The 20,335-nt window shown below is 37.2% G+C and overlaps 1 protein-coding gene across 2 annotated transcripts in view; it reads right to left on the bottom strand.

Annotated features, from left to right (window-relative positions):
- Nucleotides 1-1,174: 1,174 nt before the first annotated feature.
- LOC121295660 (myotubularin-like) overlaps nucleotides 1,175-20,335 on the bottom strand; it is a 45,956-nt gene continuing 26,795 nt past the window's right edge. The window contains exons 7-15 of one of the 2 annotated variants that reach the window (XM_041220599.1): nucleotides 13,148-13,231; nucleotides 10,198-10,347; nucleotides 9,879-10,067; nucleotides 6,884-7,069; nucleotides 6,236-6,439; nucleotides 5,386-5,478; nucleotides 4,483-4,596; nucleotides 3,587-3,763; nucleotides 1,175-3,034 (exon numbers count right to left, since the gene is read on the bottom strand). In XM_041220599.1, coding sequence (XP_041076533.1) covers nucleotides 2,867-3,034; nucleotides 3,587-3,763; nucleotides 4,483-4,596; nucleotides 5,386-5,478; nucleotides 6,236-6,439; nucleotides 6,884-7,069; nucleotides 9,879-10,067; nucleotides 10,198-10,347; nucleotides 13,148-13,231 — 1,365 coding nt within the window. In that variant the 3' untranslated portion in view covers nucleotides 1,175-2,866. The remainder of the gene's footprint in view (nucleotides 3,035-3,586; nucleotides 3,764-4,482; nucleotides 4,597-5,385; nucleotides 5,479-6,235; nucleotides 6,440-6,883; nucleotides 7,070-9,878; nucleotides 10,068-10,197; nucleotides 10,348-13,147; nucleotides 13,232-20,335) is intronic. The other variant, XM_041220600.1, reaches the window with a different exon arrangement.

Here is a 20,335-nt window from a genome sequence, read left to right as displayed (position 1 = left end):
TGGATTTGGTTCGAGGAGCCACCTTAAAGGTAGAGGCCATGCTTTATCAGTTGTCTACACTGAAGTTGTTTTCTACCATCTAAAAGCTTGCAAGAGCACATGCTTTAAAATCAACTATCTTACTTTTAATATAAGTAACATCAGCATTGGTTCCTGCGTCATGCTGAAGACCCCCCCCCCCCCCCCCCCCCCCCCCCCCCCCCCCCATTTTCTCCCAATTTGCTTTACTCCTCACCACACCAATTCCCTATATGGCTCAGGAGACCCAAAGATTCAGTGGGCATCTTCCAATCCCACAAACAAGCCAGCTTCCTTTTTCACGCAGGAGCTCGAGAGCGGGTGTCAGCAAGAAACCAAGCTCTGGTGCACAAAAGCCAGCCCTGCAGGTGTCTGCTCGTTTTAATTAAAAGATGTGTTGCTTGTTTTAATTCAAGATATGTAGATTAAAAAAATAACAACATGGCTGGTTCTCTGTAACTTACCTGTATGTGTCAGCTTCACCAGAGTGAGGTTGAGACTATCCGAGTGACAGAGAAGCTAAATGATGGCGCATGAACACCAGAAAGGTAAAACTTAAGGGGAGCACTGCTAATATTTTAATGCTAATAAGGTACCAGCGAGAATGGGTTTTAAAGCCTTGGTCAGCACTCTTTTACACCTTTCCCCTTAACATTACAGTATGGTCCCCCTTCACTAAAACCCATACCGGTGGTCAATAGATGTCCCTTTTATTTATTTATATAATATATATATATAATATATATATTATCTAATAAATATTATACCTGTTTAGATATATATTATTATATATATATATACATGCGTACAATTTATTATTTTTAAATAAACACTGTTTTAATCAGGCACATATGTTATACAGGCCCTGATAATAAAGCTTGTACATTTCATTTTTCAGACATAAACTAAGCTAGAAAGCCATGATTAGTATGCAAGTCCAAAAGTAGGCTTTTAATGAAAATGTGTTAACAACCAGACATAATTCTCTGTAGTAGTACAGTTAGTGCTTGGCAGTCAAGATCTACTTAACAGTGTAGGCAGTCACACACTGAAACCACTTTTTGGCACACTCTCATGCTCATTTACTGTACATTGCTTTTGAAAAGCTAGCTTAACCAGTGAGGACTATGAATAATTAATGCTGGCACAGATGTTCAAACAAACATTTATTGAAAGGTCTTCAGGAAGAAAAAAATACTGCTTGACAGTAATGCACCAGAGGGAAAAAATTAATAATAATAATATGCTTTTCCTTTGGTCTAGAGCACGGTAATTTACACAAAACTTTGGACATGTTAGGCCTCAGCTGCACTGCAACCACTTTGACCATGACTTGCATACATAAATGTTTAAATATTAAAAGGACTGTGTGACTAAAAATTGGTGGGTTTATTTTACACTGACATATGGTACTGTTAGAATTAAGGAGAAGCATTAGAATGCCATTGAATACGATACACAGTGGTTTGCTTGCAAACACATATGGAGGGCTTCACCTGCAGCTAGCCTAGTGTTGGCTAAATCTAAAATTGTAGTTTTCATTCAAACAGGTTTATATCAACGGCCAACCCTAACCATGTAAGACAATACCAGTGTGTGTCCAGTGTGTGGTTCTGCAGCTCCTAAAGGTTCATTTGTTAGGTGCCATTTTCTGGAACAACCCCAAAGAGGCCTGCAAAGACACTGAATTGAATAGCACCGATTTCCTGTAACAAAGCGGTGCATTTTCATATATTTTCAGCTACAAACCTTTACAATATTTTAATATTCTTTTGTTGTCTCTTGTTTGTCCCATCACTAAATTATCTTTCTTTGTTTTTTCGTTTTAAAAAATGCAATCCACACTATGCAACTTATGTTTTTTACCCAAAACACAAAGATCACGTTCCTACAAACCTACCATCTTTCAAAATCAGGAGCTCATTGCACTACAGAAGAATGAGGCTCTGGCTTCTCCAAAACTTTCATAGCAAATCTTTAGATCTCATTACAGGCCTCTTCAAAGCAAACTAAACCTTACTTACTTTTATATTAACTTCAATCAGAATTATTTACAACGTCCAGGCCCGCCTAACAATATAGTACTTCTAGTTTAATTTTACTATAAGGCAGAATATATTCTCATTAAATGGTAATCCTATGTAAACATACAATTAAAAAAACTCCACAATCCCCCCCACAGAAAATAAATGCACTAAACAGCTATTGGTGAACCTGCTGCCCCCCTCAACTGAAATCACCAGGGTCCAGCAGCGCTTACACAATGCATTAATCATTTTTATAGGGGTATTACATCTATAACAGTACATTTACAAAAGTTAAATTCTACTTCTTGCCTATTTTTTTTTTAAAGAACCTATTTTTTTTTTTTTTTTTTTACAAAACTATTGAGCTTTACACTAAATAAAATACCTAAAATTTACAAACTACAGGACTTAACAGTAAATTACTGAGGTAAATACAAAACAACCGTAAAAAAAAAAAAAAAACTCTTTCTCCATCTCACCGCTATCTGCCAAAAACAGCTTCCCAACTTATAATAAAAAAAATTAACCTTGGGCTACAGTTATATTGTGCAGGGGCCAATCACTTAAAATGTAACTTCTCTATATCATTGACAGCCCCTCACTCCCACTATATTTAAATACAACTTCAAATAACCCATTAAAAAGGTGGAACTGAGGGAAATCAAGATCAAGGCACAGACTGCATCTAGTGCAACTCAAGGTCCTCCTTAAGTTCAGAAGACAATGTTTTGTTTTTGTTTTTTTAAGGCTTTTTTTTTTTGGTCTAAACGTGAAGGCGTATAGAGTGATGTATTGCATATTATTTACAGGTTTGCACTTTTTCAAAGCTGAGTCTGTACGTGGTGGACCAGCTGCGTGGGGGACGAAGGTGAGCTGGAGTTGTTGGCGATGTGGGGGGAGTCCGAGATATGGAGCTCCTCCAGCTTTTTCAAGTACTGATCTCGGAGGGCCAGCATCTCCATGTAGCGCTGTTCCACTGGGTTCTGCTGCTTTAAGAAACAAAACAACAGACAGGCAGACTGAAATGAGTTCCACCAGTGCGCTGAGGCTTGGTACAAATTCAAACTAGCCCCTTAACTATAATCGCTACAGACGTTTTCCATTCTTTCTCAAGTAGTGAATAACAGTATTTAAAATCAGGGGCGGGCAGCTCTGACCCCTTCCAGGTCTTTGATCCAACCCTGTTCTTAATGGTTTAATTGGACCACTCAATCCTCCACACAGGGAATTGTTCCATTATACGTGTTAACCCTGGAGCAGACTGACCCTCCAGAACTGGGGTTGCCAATTAAAATGTTACTCATCGGTGACCTCCCTTGCCACTGTCAAGCTCATCACCTCTTTCACCCACCCCACTTAAGGAATGGATGTTACGAAGCTGATTAACTTGTCCTGACCAGCAGGGGTCACTGATGTGCAATGACGTCAATTATCCCCAGCCAGTTTTCATTAAAGACCAGAAGGACTGTGTACCTCTCTACCCGTGGGCCCCTAGCCATCACTGGCAACTCTGAGACAAATCAGGGAGGCGCCGTTCTTACTTGCTGTCTGATCCTTGGGTTCCACCGGATGTAGTAGCTCACCCAGAGCTCTAGGTGGCGCATGCTGGCTACAGGGTACAGCACCTGGCTCGATTCTTTGGTGTAAAAGGGGTTAATGTACTTTCCGTTTTCACTGTTGATCATAGACCACAAAGAAACTGTCTTCTCTTTCACCTCCTGAAAGCAAACAAAGGGTGTGTGTCAGAAGCACACCTGCATTGACTTTTTGCAGACAAAATCAAATCGAAGCTAAATCAGTCTTAGCCACAGCACTCCCAACAGGACTTTTCTGAAAGCGAGTTGCCTCCATCAGTAGCAGGTCTGAATTAAGGCAGTGTCACTCCTAGATAGGGGTGAGAGTTGGCCGAAATAGTTTTCTCCTAATCACTTTAAAAGGAGGAAGTGAACATGTTTTACATTACAGGTCCAAGTAATGGCATGTATAATTCCGAAGACATATTTAATGGTTTTTGAAGATGAATAAAGGCCTTCCTAATTATACAGATACTGGGCAGGTCCCAAACTGGTGCTAGAGAAGATGGCACGACAATGAGGTTTATTAAAAACAACAAAACTAGGAAAACTGCAAATTAGCAATAAACTTACTTTACAGTATAAAAATATAGCTTTATTTTACAGAACAATAAGTCAACAATTTGGAAAACAACACAAAGATAAAAGTAGTGCACTGGCAGATGTCGGAGAGCAAGAGTGGTGGTTTAACACTGGTTACTCAAAACTAAAGAGGTTGATTTGATTAACCTACAACACACCAAGATAAGCCACAGCTGGATAATTTTGTAGAGAGCTGCACAGCATGGGGAGTCACCCGAATAAAACTCAAAACAGGTCTGCACCCACACCCATGGCAACTGTACAGGGATATTCATCCTTACCATGCTGTCTCTGACACTTTCACAGTTGTACAGGAATGTCCCAAACCGACAGCTGTACAGGTTATCCAGAATTGTCATCAAGAACAGTTCATTGAACTCGAACGCTGTAGGAAACTAAAAAGTAAGAAAGGATATGGAAATCAGAATGAGTACTGTGGCACAGCAGGCTAATTCAATAACCTCTCATTCCTAGAGGCCTGGGGTTGAATCCAGTGAAGGTCACAAGTGGAATGAGTTTGCCAGACAGGTGCCATGGTTTTATGTCTATTCAGGCAGAACAAGTAACTTTCTGTGATTAACAACTGTGTTCTGAAACTCCATGGTCAGACAATGACAATGTGCATGGTGGCGATGGTAAATGAGGGCTGACTTAATTATTGTTTAATCTTAGATAATAAATAAATAAATAAAACATGGTGTAAAAGTGGTTTAAAAATGTGTTTGTTTTATATTTACAACTATCTGTGTAGGTGTTCTCAATCTATCCCCAGTGGACATCAGTGTATAACAAATACCACACCATTGGCTAAACTGAAGACTACTGGCAATCTCAGCTTGGGAGTGGCCTCCTGGCCCTGTGCTTCAATGAAGCTTTTGCTGTGTAAAAGTTTTGTTAAGAAATGAACTCAGAATTAAAAGTTGGAAACAAACACTTCTCCTTTGGTGTCCTGCAATCATTTAAATTTTACACTAATATTAAATTCCTTGGGTATCTGTGTGCTAAATTCTTTCAAAATGTTCGATTTCCATCCACTATATTTCGTCAGAAAGTAAACACAGTGACACGTGAATGAACTGTTCACCAAATGTCTGATCACAGCAGTTTTAGCTGTACGCTTTCTCTGCCTTGAAGCCTGTACCCTAACAAAAGGGGGTCAATTTTTTCTGCCTTGTTTTTGTTACCTGTTTTGTCATCTGCCACACACAGTCAATAAACTGCACGAAAATCGGAGACCGGTCTGCATCGGTGTGATTCTTGTCCCCATGACCGATTCTCTGTAGAGAAATCAAACAAATGCTTTACTGCTCCATCAAAACAAAGCTTTTTTCAAAGTATCCTTTAACGTTTCTGTGAACTCAACAGTGCTCCATTAAGCATTCTTAGATACAGCATTAAAACAATATCTTAACAAATAACCAGCTCGGGTCAGTGCAGACACTCGGAACAAGTAAGAAATACTAAAAGAAACAAAAATTCAATGACAAATGTTTTGACTAGAACAGACTTCTAGTCAAAATGTTTCTCATTTAATTGTAGTTTTCTTTAGTATTTCTTAATTCAGCACTTGAGTGTTTGATAGTTATAGATAGGTATTACTTAAATGGAATAATAACAACACAAAACAAAGCATTGCCTTAGTCTGCTCTTGCTACACAAATATTGAATCCCAAATCAATCATTCCAACATAATTATTTTATTATAGAACCTCTCATGATCAAACTAACTAAAATCACATTTTATCTGAGATTTGCCTTTATCAATTTGATATAAAATAACCGTGATTGTAATCCTGGGCAAGATTCAACCTCTGACTAAAACAACAAAAATGAATTGAATGAGTTGCATTTGCTTGTTTTGCTGTGAACCGGACTGGAACAGAAACCCAGCCTGCACTAGATCTCGATGGCCAGAGTTGTGCACCACTGCAGTATCCAGTGTCATTGTCCCCCACCTTTCACGAGAACTACATTAACACGCGTGAGCAAACCACAACATTGTTAGATTGATTCCATTTTAAAACTCCTTCTTACAGAAGAAAATTTGTGTCCAAAGCTGATCCACTCCTTTTGCACAAGCACTTGGAAGCCAATCATGGTCCTGTAGTAGCTGTCCAGCATGAGCATGGAGAGGGAGGTGAGCTGTGCAGTGCGGTCCCAGCCATCGCTGCAGTGCACTACCACCGAGTTACCAGATGAGATCTTGTCTGCCACCTGGATAGCCCCTGCTAAGACCAGCTGGGGAAAAACAAACAAACAAATTAAAAAAAACAAAAAGGAGAAAAAGCAAACATTCAGCAACATATAAAAATCAAAACACACATTGGCGAGAATACTTCCACCCTAAATTCTGAGGAAAAATAAAATACCTTTTTTTCTATAAAGATCTGTTTAGTAGTTAGTAGTTAGCACCCTCAACAATCATGTTTCAGTTCAATATTAAAACTATTTCTTTACTATTTCACCTAAGTAGTCCAAGATTAGTGCTGATTGGTATCTGTGAAAACTTAGGTACAAGTATAATTTGCCATATACATTCGCACATACATATTACCTATGCCCTCCAGTTTCTCTACAGCCAAACAGAAGATATTTTCCATGGAGAACGACAGACCAATGCACATGATCACTGCAATGGAGTGTAACATGAATGATATGGATTGAGCTGTTGAGCAGGTGCACCTTGATGTGTTCTAGCCAGTGTGTGGACTCCAGGCTGGAAAGCCAGTGTGCCTCTTCCACTTGTGGGTAGACAATGTCTTTGAGCTTCTTCAGCGACTCCCTCATGACGTGAATGTTGTGGATATCCAGGAAGACCAGTTCTGCGTTCTGATAGGCGTCCTCTCCTTCATATCCGCCCCCTGTGGCCTGGCACACAAGACAAGCACTGCCGTTACTTACTGAACACGTCTACAGTACATTACACCTGCTAGAAAAAACAGGAATGCGCGCAAAATCTGCACTGGATCTAAATGAATGTAGACACGTGAAGTCATCTACAACAGGGGTTCCCAAACTTTTTTACCTGAGGCCCACATGTTCAGCTGCATTAGGCACTGTGGCCCACTATTAGCACTCTTTGGGAAAATGTCAAATTAAAAAATATTTGATATGTTTAAACCTGTACAATTATAAATAAACCTAACTTAAACTGTCCTGTATTCATGTGAAGAAATATTGTGCACCGAGTGAAAATAAAAACAACAACTCAAATAAATTAAATATCAAAAACTACACAGACATTTTTATCAAATCCTTTAAGTTAGGTATCAGTACAATTTAAAATTTTAGAAATGCAGTTTTTTTTTTTCTTGGTCATCAAAGAAAGAAGTGCATGTCTCTTATTATTCCCATTCATAAATACCAGAACAGGAATCACTTTTGAGTAAAACCAGTACAACGTGCACAAAAACATAACTCTTAAATGCTAATTTCTGAACACAGTGTAACAAACGTCCAGCCGTTACCTCTTACGCTGAACTGTCATGCCCAAAAAAGGCGCACAATACAGAAGGAAACGAGAGCCTTGCATAAGTTACTTTTTTCACCACTACTCTGTACAACCAAATACAACTTGCAAAATCACACTCAGTTGGCTTGCAACATTCCCCCCCACCCCCACCCCCCAATAAAATAATAAAAAATGAGGGCAGCTGCACCACTTAACCAAAAGAAAACTTATAAAAATAAATCCCTCTACAGAGAAATTTTAATCAGTCAAAAGACATTGTTGTTTTCCAACAAAAGATTCTAGCGTTATTTGACGATGACTGTGAATGAACGAGCCTTTAATAAATCAATTACTGGAATGTAACAAGATTTATCAGTTTGCTTAATAACTTGACTGTTTCAATATTAACTTACGTCAAAATATTCAATATTCAATATTTTAAACTTCAGCGAACTAGGTCACAAAAATGTATTCATCATAAGCATCAACTGAATTTTTAAATTAATGTTATCAAGTACAAAAAAGTTAGTATGTAAACGTTTCTACAAAAGAAAAAAAACATTCCAGCACCTCAAAACTGAGCCCACAGTACAAATGCATTCAAACTCCTGTAGCTGCCTTTTTTGTTCTTTATACTTTGCAAAATATATTCCTTGGTAGCGGATTTGCCATTTTGTAATTTTATTAATACTGAACACACTTTTTACATCTGCCAGCGGAGCGATCTCATGACCTTAACATGGCCCTATTGTCGAGCTCTCACTCTGCATCCTGCTTACAGGTAGGTAATCTGTTAGCTCTGATTTGTGACTTTCTGCTTTGATTGACAATCCACCAATACTGCCTTGTTACACTATTTTTCTACAGTTACAACTGCCGCCAGCGCCTGCTTTTGGCTACTAATAGAAAAAAAATACATAGAATGTCATTGCTCCTCTGGGACTGTGGGCTGCAGACCCCTGATATACAAGATCTGTATACAAGCTGTGTGAGCAACTATTCATGAATAATATGGGAAGCAGAAGGATCTCAGGGGCATGATAGTGGGAGCCAGTGAAACTACATTAAAATTGACTGCTTTTTTTGAAAATTGACACATATACATTATATATATATATATATATATATATATATATATATATATATATATATATATATATATATATATATATATATATATATATAGACACCAATTTGCTTTGATATTGGCCTGCATTTGTCTGCACCACCAGGAAAGAGTCAGTACCAAGGAAAATTAGATCACCCTGACAAATATCCACAGTATGCAAAACAGTTTTGAAGTATGTCTAGAAACAGTGTCTAAGCCAAGTTCAATTTAATTTCAGACAAGTGCCTCTGAAGTCAAAGCCTTTCTAGCCTATTCAGAGAACAGATTACCAAAAAAAACAACACTCTTAGATCTTGACACACTTGTGCTTAGGAATGTCCTTACCAAGTTTCCTCAAAATTGGATGAGCCGCTCTCAAGATACAACATAAAACAAAAGTGCTCTGTATCTTGGCGGATAACAGGGACGTTTGTTTTACTGCTTGGTAAGTATTTCAACAACTCAGCCTTATTAGATGCCGTACATTTAAAAATACACTTTTTATACATTCCTGACTATTAAACAGAAACACGTGCACTGCAGGTCTGAATTCACTGTGCGTTTCCCTTTACATGTGCACAGCAAAGCAAACCATTCAAATTTACACCCAGCTGGCTTTGCTCCAGGTACTGTATTCTCTGTTAAGTCAACATGACCAGAAACCCTAATTATTAAGGAAGTGGTTATGTGTGTAGAATTCCATCACCTTGTCACTGTCCCTTATTTACTTGTCCTGGATAGCTTACAATGGGATGCATATAAGAAATATATTCTAAAAGGTCTGTGAACTGGTGGAGTGCAGGTTTACGATAAATATACAGATTGTTTCAAAGAAAATCAATTGTTAATCAACAGCTATTGGATGACTAAACATATTTTGACTGATACAATAAATAAAACTAAAAAAAGACTAAAATGAGAAATGGGGAGTCTTGAGAGCTGCACAAGGTTGACTTAAGAAAGTTCATGTTACTGATGGGTGTACTAGAAAATATAGATGCTTAATTACTTGCTTAATTATTTCTCCCCAGATTGTGATACTCAAAATAACGAGCTAGACAATGTCCATTCGACACAAGCATGTGTTTATCCACTGTATCCAGACTCTCTTGTGTTACCTTATTGGCGACTGCGTTGACATTGGGCCTTGCGTCGTAGATGGCGAGTTTGGCAGTCTGTCCGTTGGCATCTCTGATGGTATCCAGGTAGCGCTCGTCGTCTTTGTTGCGCTTCCCACTCATTCCCACCAGAGGCTGGCTGCAACGCATGATAACCGCCTGATTCACAGGGTGAATCCACGACACCACCTACATGCAGGAGAGACAGCAGACGCATCACAAACACCTGCCAAGGAAGGGATGCTAACTATGACAAACTATGTTTGCAGATGGTTGTAGTGTTTAATTATTGTATGTTTTGTGTTTGTTTCATACTCACAGGTATCCGGTTTCTGGATCTGAAGGCTGACACTTTCCTCAGGTCTTCATCAGTTGCTTTGAAAGGCACCACGAGGACGGTAGGGTAGGTGTCACACAGCTCATACTTTCTATTCAGAAAGGTTATTCTCCATTTGTTGTTGGGTAAGCCCTGTCACAGAAAGAAATCAGGAGGAAATTAATTAATTTAAGAAAAATATTTATTTAAAAGAAGAACCTTTAATAACAGTGTTTTTGTTATAATGCTCAGTGCCAATATTTAAAAGAAAGTGTCCACCAAGCACTGTTTTTACTGAAGCTCAGAATGTGCTTGTTATGACTTGTTATGACCACAGTGGGGTGCTAAAACGCCTTTAAGAAATGGAACAATCAGAGCCTATTCGTGAACAACAGACTTAGTCCCGGATTCCACGATTCCGAAAAAAAAAAAAAAAAAAAAAAAACACAAAATTTGCTCTCTCCTGCGGAATAAAAAAAAAAAAAAAAAAAAACAAACAAAAAAACCCAACTCAAATATTTACTCCCTACTATTACTGTACCTGTCACAGAGCGCAGACATGCTTTGTATAGTGAGAAGTGTGGCGGGGTTTCAGTGCAAGCTTTAGCTCCTAAAGGCCATCATCGGTGAGCTTCGGAAATAAATCTAATTAGCACCGAATAACGGCAAAAGATAGGGAACAAATGCAAAATGCAAGTCCAGCATTTCCAATAACTCACCGTCATCGCTTCCGTTAAAACGGCAGAAGGCCGTGACTACAACCATGGATAGACAAACAGCGGCTACTGAAGAACGAAATAAAGTATTATTATTATTATTTGACATAGTTTCATAGTTTAGTCGCAAGTTTGAAGCGTTGTTCTGTTACTCCTATGTGAAAGGTCAGAGAAAAACAATTAGAACCTTGCTTGTACTCCCTATAAGTTGAAGGTCCTGAAAGATGTCATTCTAATTATATATGGAAATGTACACGTTTTATCTGCATGGTGTAGTAACATGAATGCTCAAAATGGAAGGGGGTGGCTAACTATTTGATACTATCCGATTACATTTTTGAGAAAATCTTTTTTTTTTTTTTAAATCGTTACTTTCCCGTTTGTTTTGTGGTATGTGATGGTAGCACTTTCACGTTGTGGCCTTGGTCAAAGAAACAAAAAAGCCAGTTTATCAGCCAATAAAATAAGTGTCACCTGTCACAGATTCCAAACTATTTCGATGTGCTGTCTTGATGTGGATACGTTTTAAAAAATGCAACATTTTGTGAACACATGTTTCTAAAAATACCCTACATTTGTAAAAATTCTAAATAATTCTAAATTCTAAATACTGGTATGAATCACATATAGGAAATCAACCCAGGGATGTAGTGATGTCATCTTGTGCACTGAACATACAGCACAATTCTAGTTAAAAAGCTAAACAACAACACTTGTTATATTCAAAATAACTTCCCGGGTGTGACATTTGCTTTTGTGATTTATAAGAAGTTACTGTTTATAAGAGTTTGAGTAGACAGAGGGACTGTACGAATGATTGTTACACACTAAGAAACACCCTACACTTGATCTACTTTTCAGTAATACCGAGCTGTATCAAAGGCTAAACAAGGGAGAGACACATATTCTCACCAAGGCACCCCAACCACATGTTCTAGTTCATCATTAAATATTTAGGATGTGACTCGGAGGAAAATGAACATACCATCTGCTTTCACCAAGCACCAAATCTGAGATGCAAAGTAAGGATTTATAAAAACAGGCAGAGGTTCCAAAAACATTTACAGTATGGAAAAACATGAACTCACTATGAGGGCTACCCAATTGAAAAAAGAAATGCTGTCATTTAACCTGATTTAAATAGGACAGGAATAAACTAAAGAGCTGTTTGACTTTATTACCTATATAACATTTTAATAACACCTCTTAAAGCAGTGGTATTATTTAGCTCCGCCACCGGGTGTAAATAAATCCAATATAGCTTACTGTATACTGAAGCGGCTGGTTTCACAGACCCCAAAATCAGCACTAACCTTGGACTACCTTACCCAAGCTAATATTAAAAGTAGTCCAAAATTAGTTCTAATCTGTTTCAGTGAAGCCAGCTGTAGGTGTTGCAATAGTTTAGATGGAAACTCCCTCTCCACCTAGGGCTACAGTCAGGAATCTGCTTTTATGCTAAATTGGGTCTCCTGTGAAAATCAAATCATACAGACATTCAAACCAAAGATGCCAGTTGAGTTACTGCAATCATTCATACATAAATTTCAAGGGAGCACGTCCAACTTTACTCCAACAAACCCCACTAGCCAAACTAAAACTGGCATTGACATGACTCGTAGAGCCTTTACCAAGAAATAAAAAAACAGAAATAATCAAACTAAAGCATGGTAAAGTAGTGGCTATTCCTTTAAGAATAACTGTCCTTTTTACTACACTAACAATTACATTCCAGATTATTTTTAATTTCCCCTCGGTCTGTCAGCGTAGTCTGAAGTTTTGAGTATTTATTTTGCTTCATTTCAGTCCACAAAATACTAACAATGAATCACACTAAAACATATTTAAAATGTATCCCAACAGCTGCTGATTTATATACAATCGCTGTTTATATCATGAAGATGGAAAAGGACCTTTTCTGGTACATTTTTACAAACTGCAATATAATGAAGAGACTCAAATGCACTGTTTGATGTCTGATTATCAGAAACTTGGTTCAGAAATTACCTTAAGTATTTAAAACAAGGACAGGACTTGGATCTATTATATTAATAAAACATTGCAGGGAATTTGCATCAGTCAGTGCACGGCCCTTATTCATTGAAACACTCAGACCAGTTCATAGCAGATGTAGCTGGAGCTAGATTAAATCAGATTGACAGCACCAGATCCTTTTAGTTAGAAACCTCAACAATGAGAAGCAAAAAATCTAAATCTCAAAAAAGCAAAACGCCCACCTGTCTCCGATACTCCACAATGGTGTTGTAAACGTTCCACCCATTTTCAGAGAACTTCTCCTGGCTTAAAAAGGCAAACAATTGCTGTAACAAAACAGAAGGTGATAAAAATTAAGTGTTGCATCAAGCACTTGCTATACATCATGCAGTAAAATTAGAGTAACATTATGGGCTGCAGTTTAACAGGTCAGATTCAGCTATTGCAAGTAACACTCAGTGAACAGCTTTGGAGTCTGTATTTGTGCGCTAGTCCAAATACTTTCTTGCAAGACATGCTAATCTCATTCCATCATTTACACATAATATATATATATATATATATATATATATATATATATATATATATATATATATATATATATATATATAGTGAAATACATTTCACTTTGAACTTGCATCTCACTTTCACCAAAATCCCATGGTTTGCAGTTTTTATGATAGTTACTGAAAAACTTCTGGGTTCATGAACAGTTTTTTATGTGAACATGCTGGCTGTAGGAGTGACATCAGGCCAGAACACATAGATAGTACTGGCAGGTGAAACGCAGACGCTGCGGTGCTCAGTGCGTTTAATAAAACAAACAAATAAAAGAGTTAATCAAAAACAGCACACAGTATTTTAGGCCCAAAATAAACAGACAAACAAAATGTACTAACACTAAACGAAACAGACACTAACAAACAGGACTGAACACGAAACAAACAAGTATTGCACTGATCTAATTCAGCACGTACAGCAATTGTAATTTGACTTATTGTACTAAAATGTTGAAGCTGTGAATACTTCATAAAGAGGCTTGCATCTTTCAGGGGCTCCGGTTCTTCATTGAAACATCATGAAACCTGTTCATTGTGCAGCGAGTTGCACAAGATTTTCTACTTAATGCTGACCAAAATGCAGCCACGGCAGAGATATCCAAGCTAAGAAAAATCACAGCACAAGATACAGCTTCCTATTGACTCTGGATGTCTGCATCACCACCCCTCTCAATCACGGTGTGTCATCAGCTCACCTGTCAGACAGAACTCAAACTGAAAGTGGTGAAACCCGTTGTATAACTAACAGATTTCATGGTGCCATTCTGTCATCTTCCCCATCTTCCATCTTAACTACCAGACAAGGTACCAATTGAATATGTCAAATTGTGCAAGGAGCTACTGTCCTGTAGGTATCTTTGATTTGTAAAACACCAATTTAATTTAAATATGATCAATCATTAATGACATGATGGGCCAAGGACTAATTCATTTTCCATTTCCAAAGACTATGCTACTATTTTCTAAACAAAACTAAGCATATTGTTTGTGGAGCTCCAAGCAAGTTCAGTGTATAAATTACTATTCTATATGTATTAGAAGAACACATATATAATATCATTGCATCATAGCCCACCAATAATGTCCCACATTTTAAAGCAATACACTTTATACCAATTATTTTTAATGTTTGTGAAATTTAATATCAATAGGTATTGGCATGATACATAAACTTTAACAAAGAAAATGTCTTCAACAGTGAATATTTTCCATAAGGCACTACCTGGGCTTATTGGTGACATTCTTCATAATTGCCAGTACTTATACTGTGCTGTTATTTCCATCATGAGATTGAGATTTTAGATCAAACTGTATTTATGGGTGCATTTCTATATCAATGAACTCCATTAATGTTTCCATATTCCTCAAATGAGTTCTGCCATTATTTGGAATTCATATTTGAAGGATTTATTTTTTCTAATCAACGGCTTCAGCTTCGTGAAACATTTCCAATAAAAGCACACTCTGATTGTCACTGAAATACACTGTCAGTTAAATAAATAAATAAACAAATTCTAGTTCTGTCTTTCTAGTATGAAGCAATGTTGTACAATGTGCTATGTCTGGGGCCCCTGCCCCCCTACCCTGTGACCTTGGTATACAGATCCAGCGGGAGGGAAGGGAAAACAATACCCAGCACTGATGAACACCTGCACTGCGCTAATCCTAGAGCTCATAATGAGCAGATCTGTTCCCATTGCAAATCCATCTCGCCTGTCACCACAAAGCAAGAAGCTGCTGCCTCGAATCAAAAGGCAAAGGCAACATGGAAAGTTCCATGTCCTACTGTAAGCAGCAATGCACACAACAACGATCACATGTCACACTTTCTCCAAATTACAAAACATACTTAACTAGAAAAGCACTTATGGGAATGGAATCTCTATTGGGCCAGTTTGTAACCATAAAATACTTTGTTTCTTACAGTTTCAACTTAGACTTCTGATTGAGTGTTTTCAGGTTATGGATGTTAAGATGAATACAAATTAATGTGAACAATATTTATCACCGATCTGGCCAGTGGTTAAAACTGTGCAGCACAATCAGTAATGGAAACTTGACTAAAAGAACCGTAGAAAATAGCTGTGTATCAGCTGCAAGACAATATGTTTAGTGTGCAGTCTGTATCATTGATATGGCCAAACGTTTAAAACAATGTGGCAGTGAAACGGTTAACTTTTAATCAGACAATTCCAGGAATGGAACTTGATTGAGTAGGTAATAGAATACCGCCATGCACAAAATATTAAGACAATAACTCAAATGTTCTGTCTCTATACCTGAAGAATCACAGAACCTCAACATGGGAGCCTATGACTGAAATATAATCAATCTTGGTTGTAAATCTCCCTCCTGACCTGTGAGGGGGCTAAGCAGCGGGGACGGAGTTCTTTGGATGGGCAGTTCTTTGGCTGGATAGTTCTTTGTAAAGGCAGCTGCATTCTTTTACCAAGGTGTCATGTGTGCCAGCATATAAGGGGGATGGAGAATCGTAATCTGTTCCTTTGCATTGGTCTGTAGTGAGAAAGAGCCAGAAGGATAGCAACAGTGTATTTAAAAAACTGAAATTGTGAGTGTTGTGTTTTGTTTGTTTGTAATTATATCTCATCTTGTATGTTACCAGAAAGTTAACACAGTTCTGGAACTGTCACCAGGGGCCAGCACTAAACCGGACAACACTGCACCTTGGTCACAAATATAAACCTGTATCACCAGTGTTGGTTTTATTGTTGGACGGATATTTTTTTTATTTGGGACTGTCTGTTCTTGTATTATATACCCCGTGCTGTACACATTGGTGTGTACTGCCGGGGAACTATTGTTTGGTCGTCAGACCTGGAAATAAAATAAAATATTTCTTAAAACTGGATTACAATTATCTCTGTCTGCTTCTTTCACACACTGCATCACTCCTGCACCTGTGTACAATAAACCACTTTGCCACAGAGCCATATTACGTCAATGTATTAATCACCATGGCATTTAGCATACAGTGTTAATAACCCTGAAAATATAATGTTACAAGGACAGTTGGTCTCTGAGCCTTACACTAGCATCCGTAGGAAACTGCCGTATACTGGAAACAGAGTGGAGTCAGTATTACTTGTAACACAGGAAGTGGATGTGAAAAGAAACAAGTTTGAGAGTAGAAAGAGGCAGTTCTAGGATCACCTACAGTACAGGAATTGCTTTGCAAACCACTTCTCATAGAAACTGCTTCGAGTTCATTACTGAAGCATTTTAAATAAAGTAAATCTGCCCAGGGGCTAATCATCTTTACTTATTCATGATGTAATCTAATTTCCAGACTGTTTGTTTGAGTCTTTCTTGGTTCTCAGGTCTCTTAAAGCAGTGGAAATTGTGTATAATTACAATTTTTGTGCACTTTTTTATGCATCCATCTTCCAGGAAGCCCTTAAAAAAACAAGAACAAAAAACACAAGAACAAAAAAAAAGTATGTTACTAACATACACCCCCACAACCCCTGTGCAAAAACTGAATTCCAGCTGCTGTATCAGTATCAAAAAGGATATTAACATGACCTAAATACACTGCATTGTACATGAAAAAATTAAAGTGGGACATTTGTACATAAAGACAGACAGGAACCTCCTTATATGGCTAGAATGAGACAATCACAATAAGTTAAGCTAAAGAATACCCCAATCAAGTTTAATCAAAATTGAATAAGCGCTTCCCTCAACTTTAAGAAAAACACAACTAACATACAGTACATACAGATGTATGGCCTACTTCACTATATAATACACACACACAGTAAAGACATAAATATTTGAAAGTCTTGTATTACGTGTTATTGTCCGTATGAAAAAAACTGCAAACATTTTTAGCAAAAATATCAAATTCCACTAACAATACATACTTCGTATATTGCAACAGGTCACCAACATGTCGGTAGAAAAACAGGTTTTAATGGGTGTGAACAGCCAAATATTTTGGTCACACATATTTAAAGATTTACAGTGTATAAATTTAATTACAACTGGACAAGCGCTTCACTCTATTTTATACATACAGTTGTATGGTCAACTTCACTAGGCACTGTGTACATCTCCGGCAGGAGAGATATTTAGAAGGATTGCAAAAAACAAAAATATTCTCACAAAACAGGAAAAGGCTTTTTCTAAAATAGTTTTTCCCTCCATCCTTAAAACTGGCTGGGCAAGAAAGAAAGAACACAAAGAAATAGCCACAACCATGAAGGGAATGCTTGGTTACACCATTAACCCGTATTACACTTTCTCACAGACTGCAGAAACTACAAAATGCTTTATGTAAAAAATATAGCCATTTCTTCTTTGGGCTGCCCAAGATGAACACATTTGAGATGAACTCCCTTTATTCCAGGCTTAACTGGATTACAAGTGAAAAATAGTAAATATAAGTATAGAAAACCAGTTGTGAACATGTCTAGCAAACTGCATTGTAATACACACAACCTAGCCTCATGACCGAGTCTGACCATTTCCTCCAACCTCTATTGACTGACCTCTATTGATTCTCTGTGTAAATGCCCACTGCACTGGATTCTAAAACCATGTGAGCTTCTTAACCAGCTATCTTAAAAGTGTAAGTAAATTCTATCCTCTTAGAAATTGTTTATTTTTTTTTATGATACTTGCAATCATTCTAAATGGTTTTTATTGCAATTACTCAAATCTAAGTTTTTTCTTTATTATTATTGTTTTAGAGAAGTTTGTGGTAAGGTGACTAGGAATTCAGGATTCCAGTTCTAACTGCCTGCCATAGACAAATACAATGTCTCAATCAGCCACATTGTCTTTATATTTGTAAGCACCAGCACCATCTAGTGCACTGCAGGGTATTGCCAGCAAAGCAGAAAGAAACTATATTCAAAATGTCAGATCACTAGCTAGTGCTGGCTCTTGCTTCTACAAGAAATAATTGGTCTGAACTAGCCTGCATTACATGTATCTATATCAGTCAACTAGAACTGAATAGCTTCTGCTAAACTCAGTATGCAAGTGCTTGCAATCAGAACCACTCAAAATGACTGCAAACATCAAAGGAAAATAAATGTAAAGCCAATTGCTTTTTAAAAGGACTATTATAGCTAAATGAGTCCCTCAAAGTTTCAATTCTGCTCTTGTGAGCTGCACTCATGTGCAAGCATGCAGAGGACTTGTACATTATTGCATATGGAGGGGGCGGGGGTCAGGAAGCAAAAAAAAAAAAAACAGAAGATTGTGGTTTTGTAGGTCTTGTTTTTAGCAAACCGATTATGTCTTGTACTACTGTAAAAATAAAGCAATACAGACTTATGGATTTTTTTTTTTTTTTTTAGTCATTTAATTAAAGTTAAAAAAAGTAAAACTCTAAATGGGAGTTCTTGGGAACAAAAACCCAAATATCTCTGAACAACAAAGCATCAAATGAAGAATGTCATATTAGACCGAATGGTCTGTAAACCTGAAGTAAAATGCATATGTGAAAAAGATATGCATCACTGATCTGTCCAGATGTTGAAACACTATGGCCACCACCAGTAATTAAACTTTCCTGGGATAATCAAAGAACACACCTGTGTACCAAAACAAGAACTCAATGTTCCCAAGTCACATGGAAGAAACTGAACTAACTGTGCTGTAGAATAAAAAATAAATTAAAAAAACTTTGACAGCAGAACAATGGCCATGTGAGAAGGTTATTGTGGTAAAGTTTTTAAACATCCTTGTTTATTTCAACTTTAATTTCTTAGAAAGGTGTCACAGACGCCCCAGGTCTAAGGTGTGAAACTTGTCAAAGTGCTGTACTACATTAATGCTGCACCTTAATCTATGGGAGGTAGGTATTTATTGTAAAGGACAGATTTAATGAGACTGTAGCACAACAATCTGAAGCTGCCACTGCCCTCTGTTACTGCAAGTCAGTGAAGTACCCTCTTGTGGTGCTTTAAGAGTCAGAAGGCAATGTCAGCTGGTAACTCACTGCGTTTACAACAAAAAATGTCTAAAAACTGTGCTGGAAGGACTTGGAAATGGGAAGTTTAACATTCACATCTAACAAAGTATTTATTATTATTATTATGGTTTTTTTTTAATAATCATTTTTAACTTAATGCGATAGCAGCTGCCAACAAAAATAAATAATCCACATTTATATATATATATATATATATATATATATATATATATATATATATATATATATATATATATATATAAATATATATAAACACACTGCTGTGCAAAAGTTATTATGAGCATCAACAATTGACTCAAAGCCTCCACCAGTGTTTTCTACTATTATAACAACCTTAACTTACATAAAGGAGGAAAAACATTGAGTGAAATAGCTTGCATTATTAGATTTTCATGGTGTGGTATCTGAAGCATAATCAACAAGTAGAGAAAACATCATCTGTAATTGACAAACCCAAGACTGGAAGACCCAAAAAGCTGTCTATCAAGGATGAGTAATACTTGAAGATAATATCCTTAAGGAGTGGAAAGAAGACAAGTGATGAATTGACAACAGAACTGACAGAAGGCACAGGTGTCGTTGTCCATCCATCAACAGTCCAAAGCACCTTTGACTGTTATCCCATAGTCCAATTTCTGTGTTCTTGTGCATATTTTAGCCTTTTAGTCTTGTTTCCCTTTCTTAACAGAGGTATTCTTACTGCGACACATCCTTTAAGTCCTGATTTCAAGAGTGACATTCATACTGTTGATTTGATGGACAACGACACATGTCTAAGACTTTTGCAGAGCAGTGTATGTGTGTGTTATATATATATATATATATATATATATATATATATATATATATATATATATATATATATATATATATATATAATTTAGCTCAAAGAGCCAGCTGCCCAA

Source organism: Polyodon spathula, chromosome 20, assembly GCF_017654505.1.
Source record: "Polyodon spathula isolate WHYD16114869_AA chromosome 20, ASM1765450v1, whole genome shotgun sequence".
In the NCBI taxonomy this organism is placed as follows: Eukaryota; Metazoa; Chordata; class Actinopteri; order Acipenseriformes; family Polyodontidae; genus Polyodon; species Polyodon spathula.
This window is presented reverse-complemented; position numbering and strand designations above follow the sequence as displayed.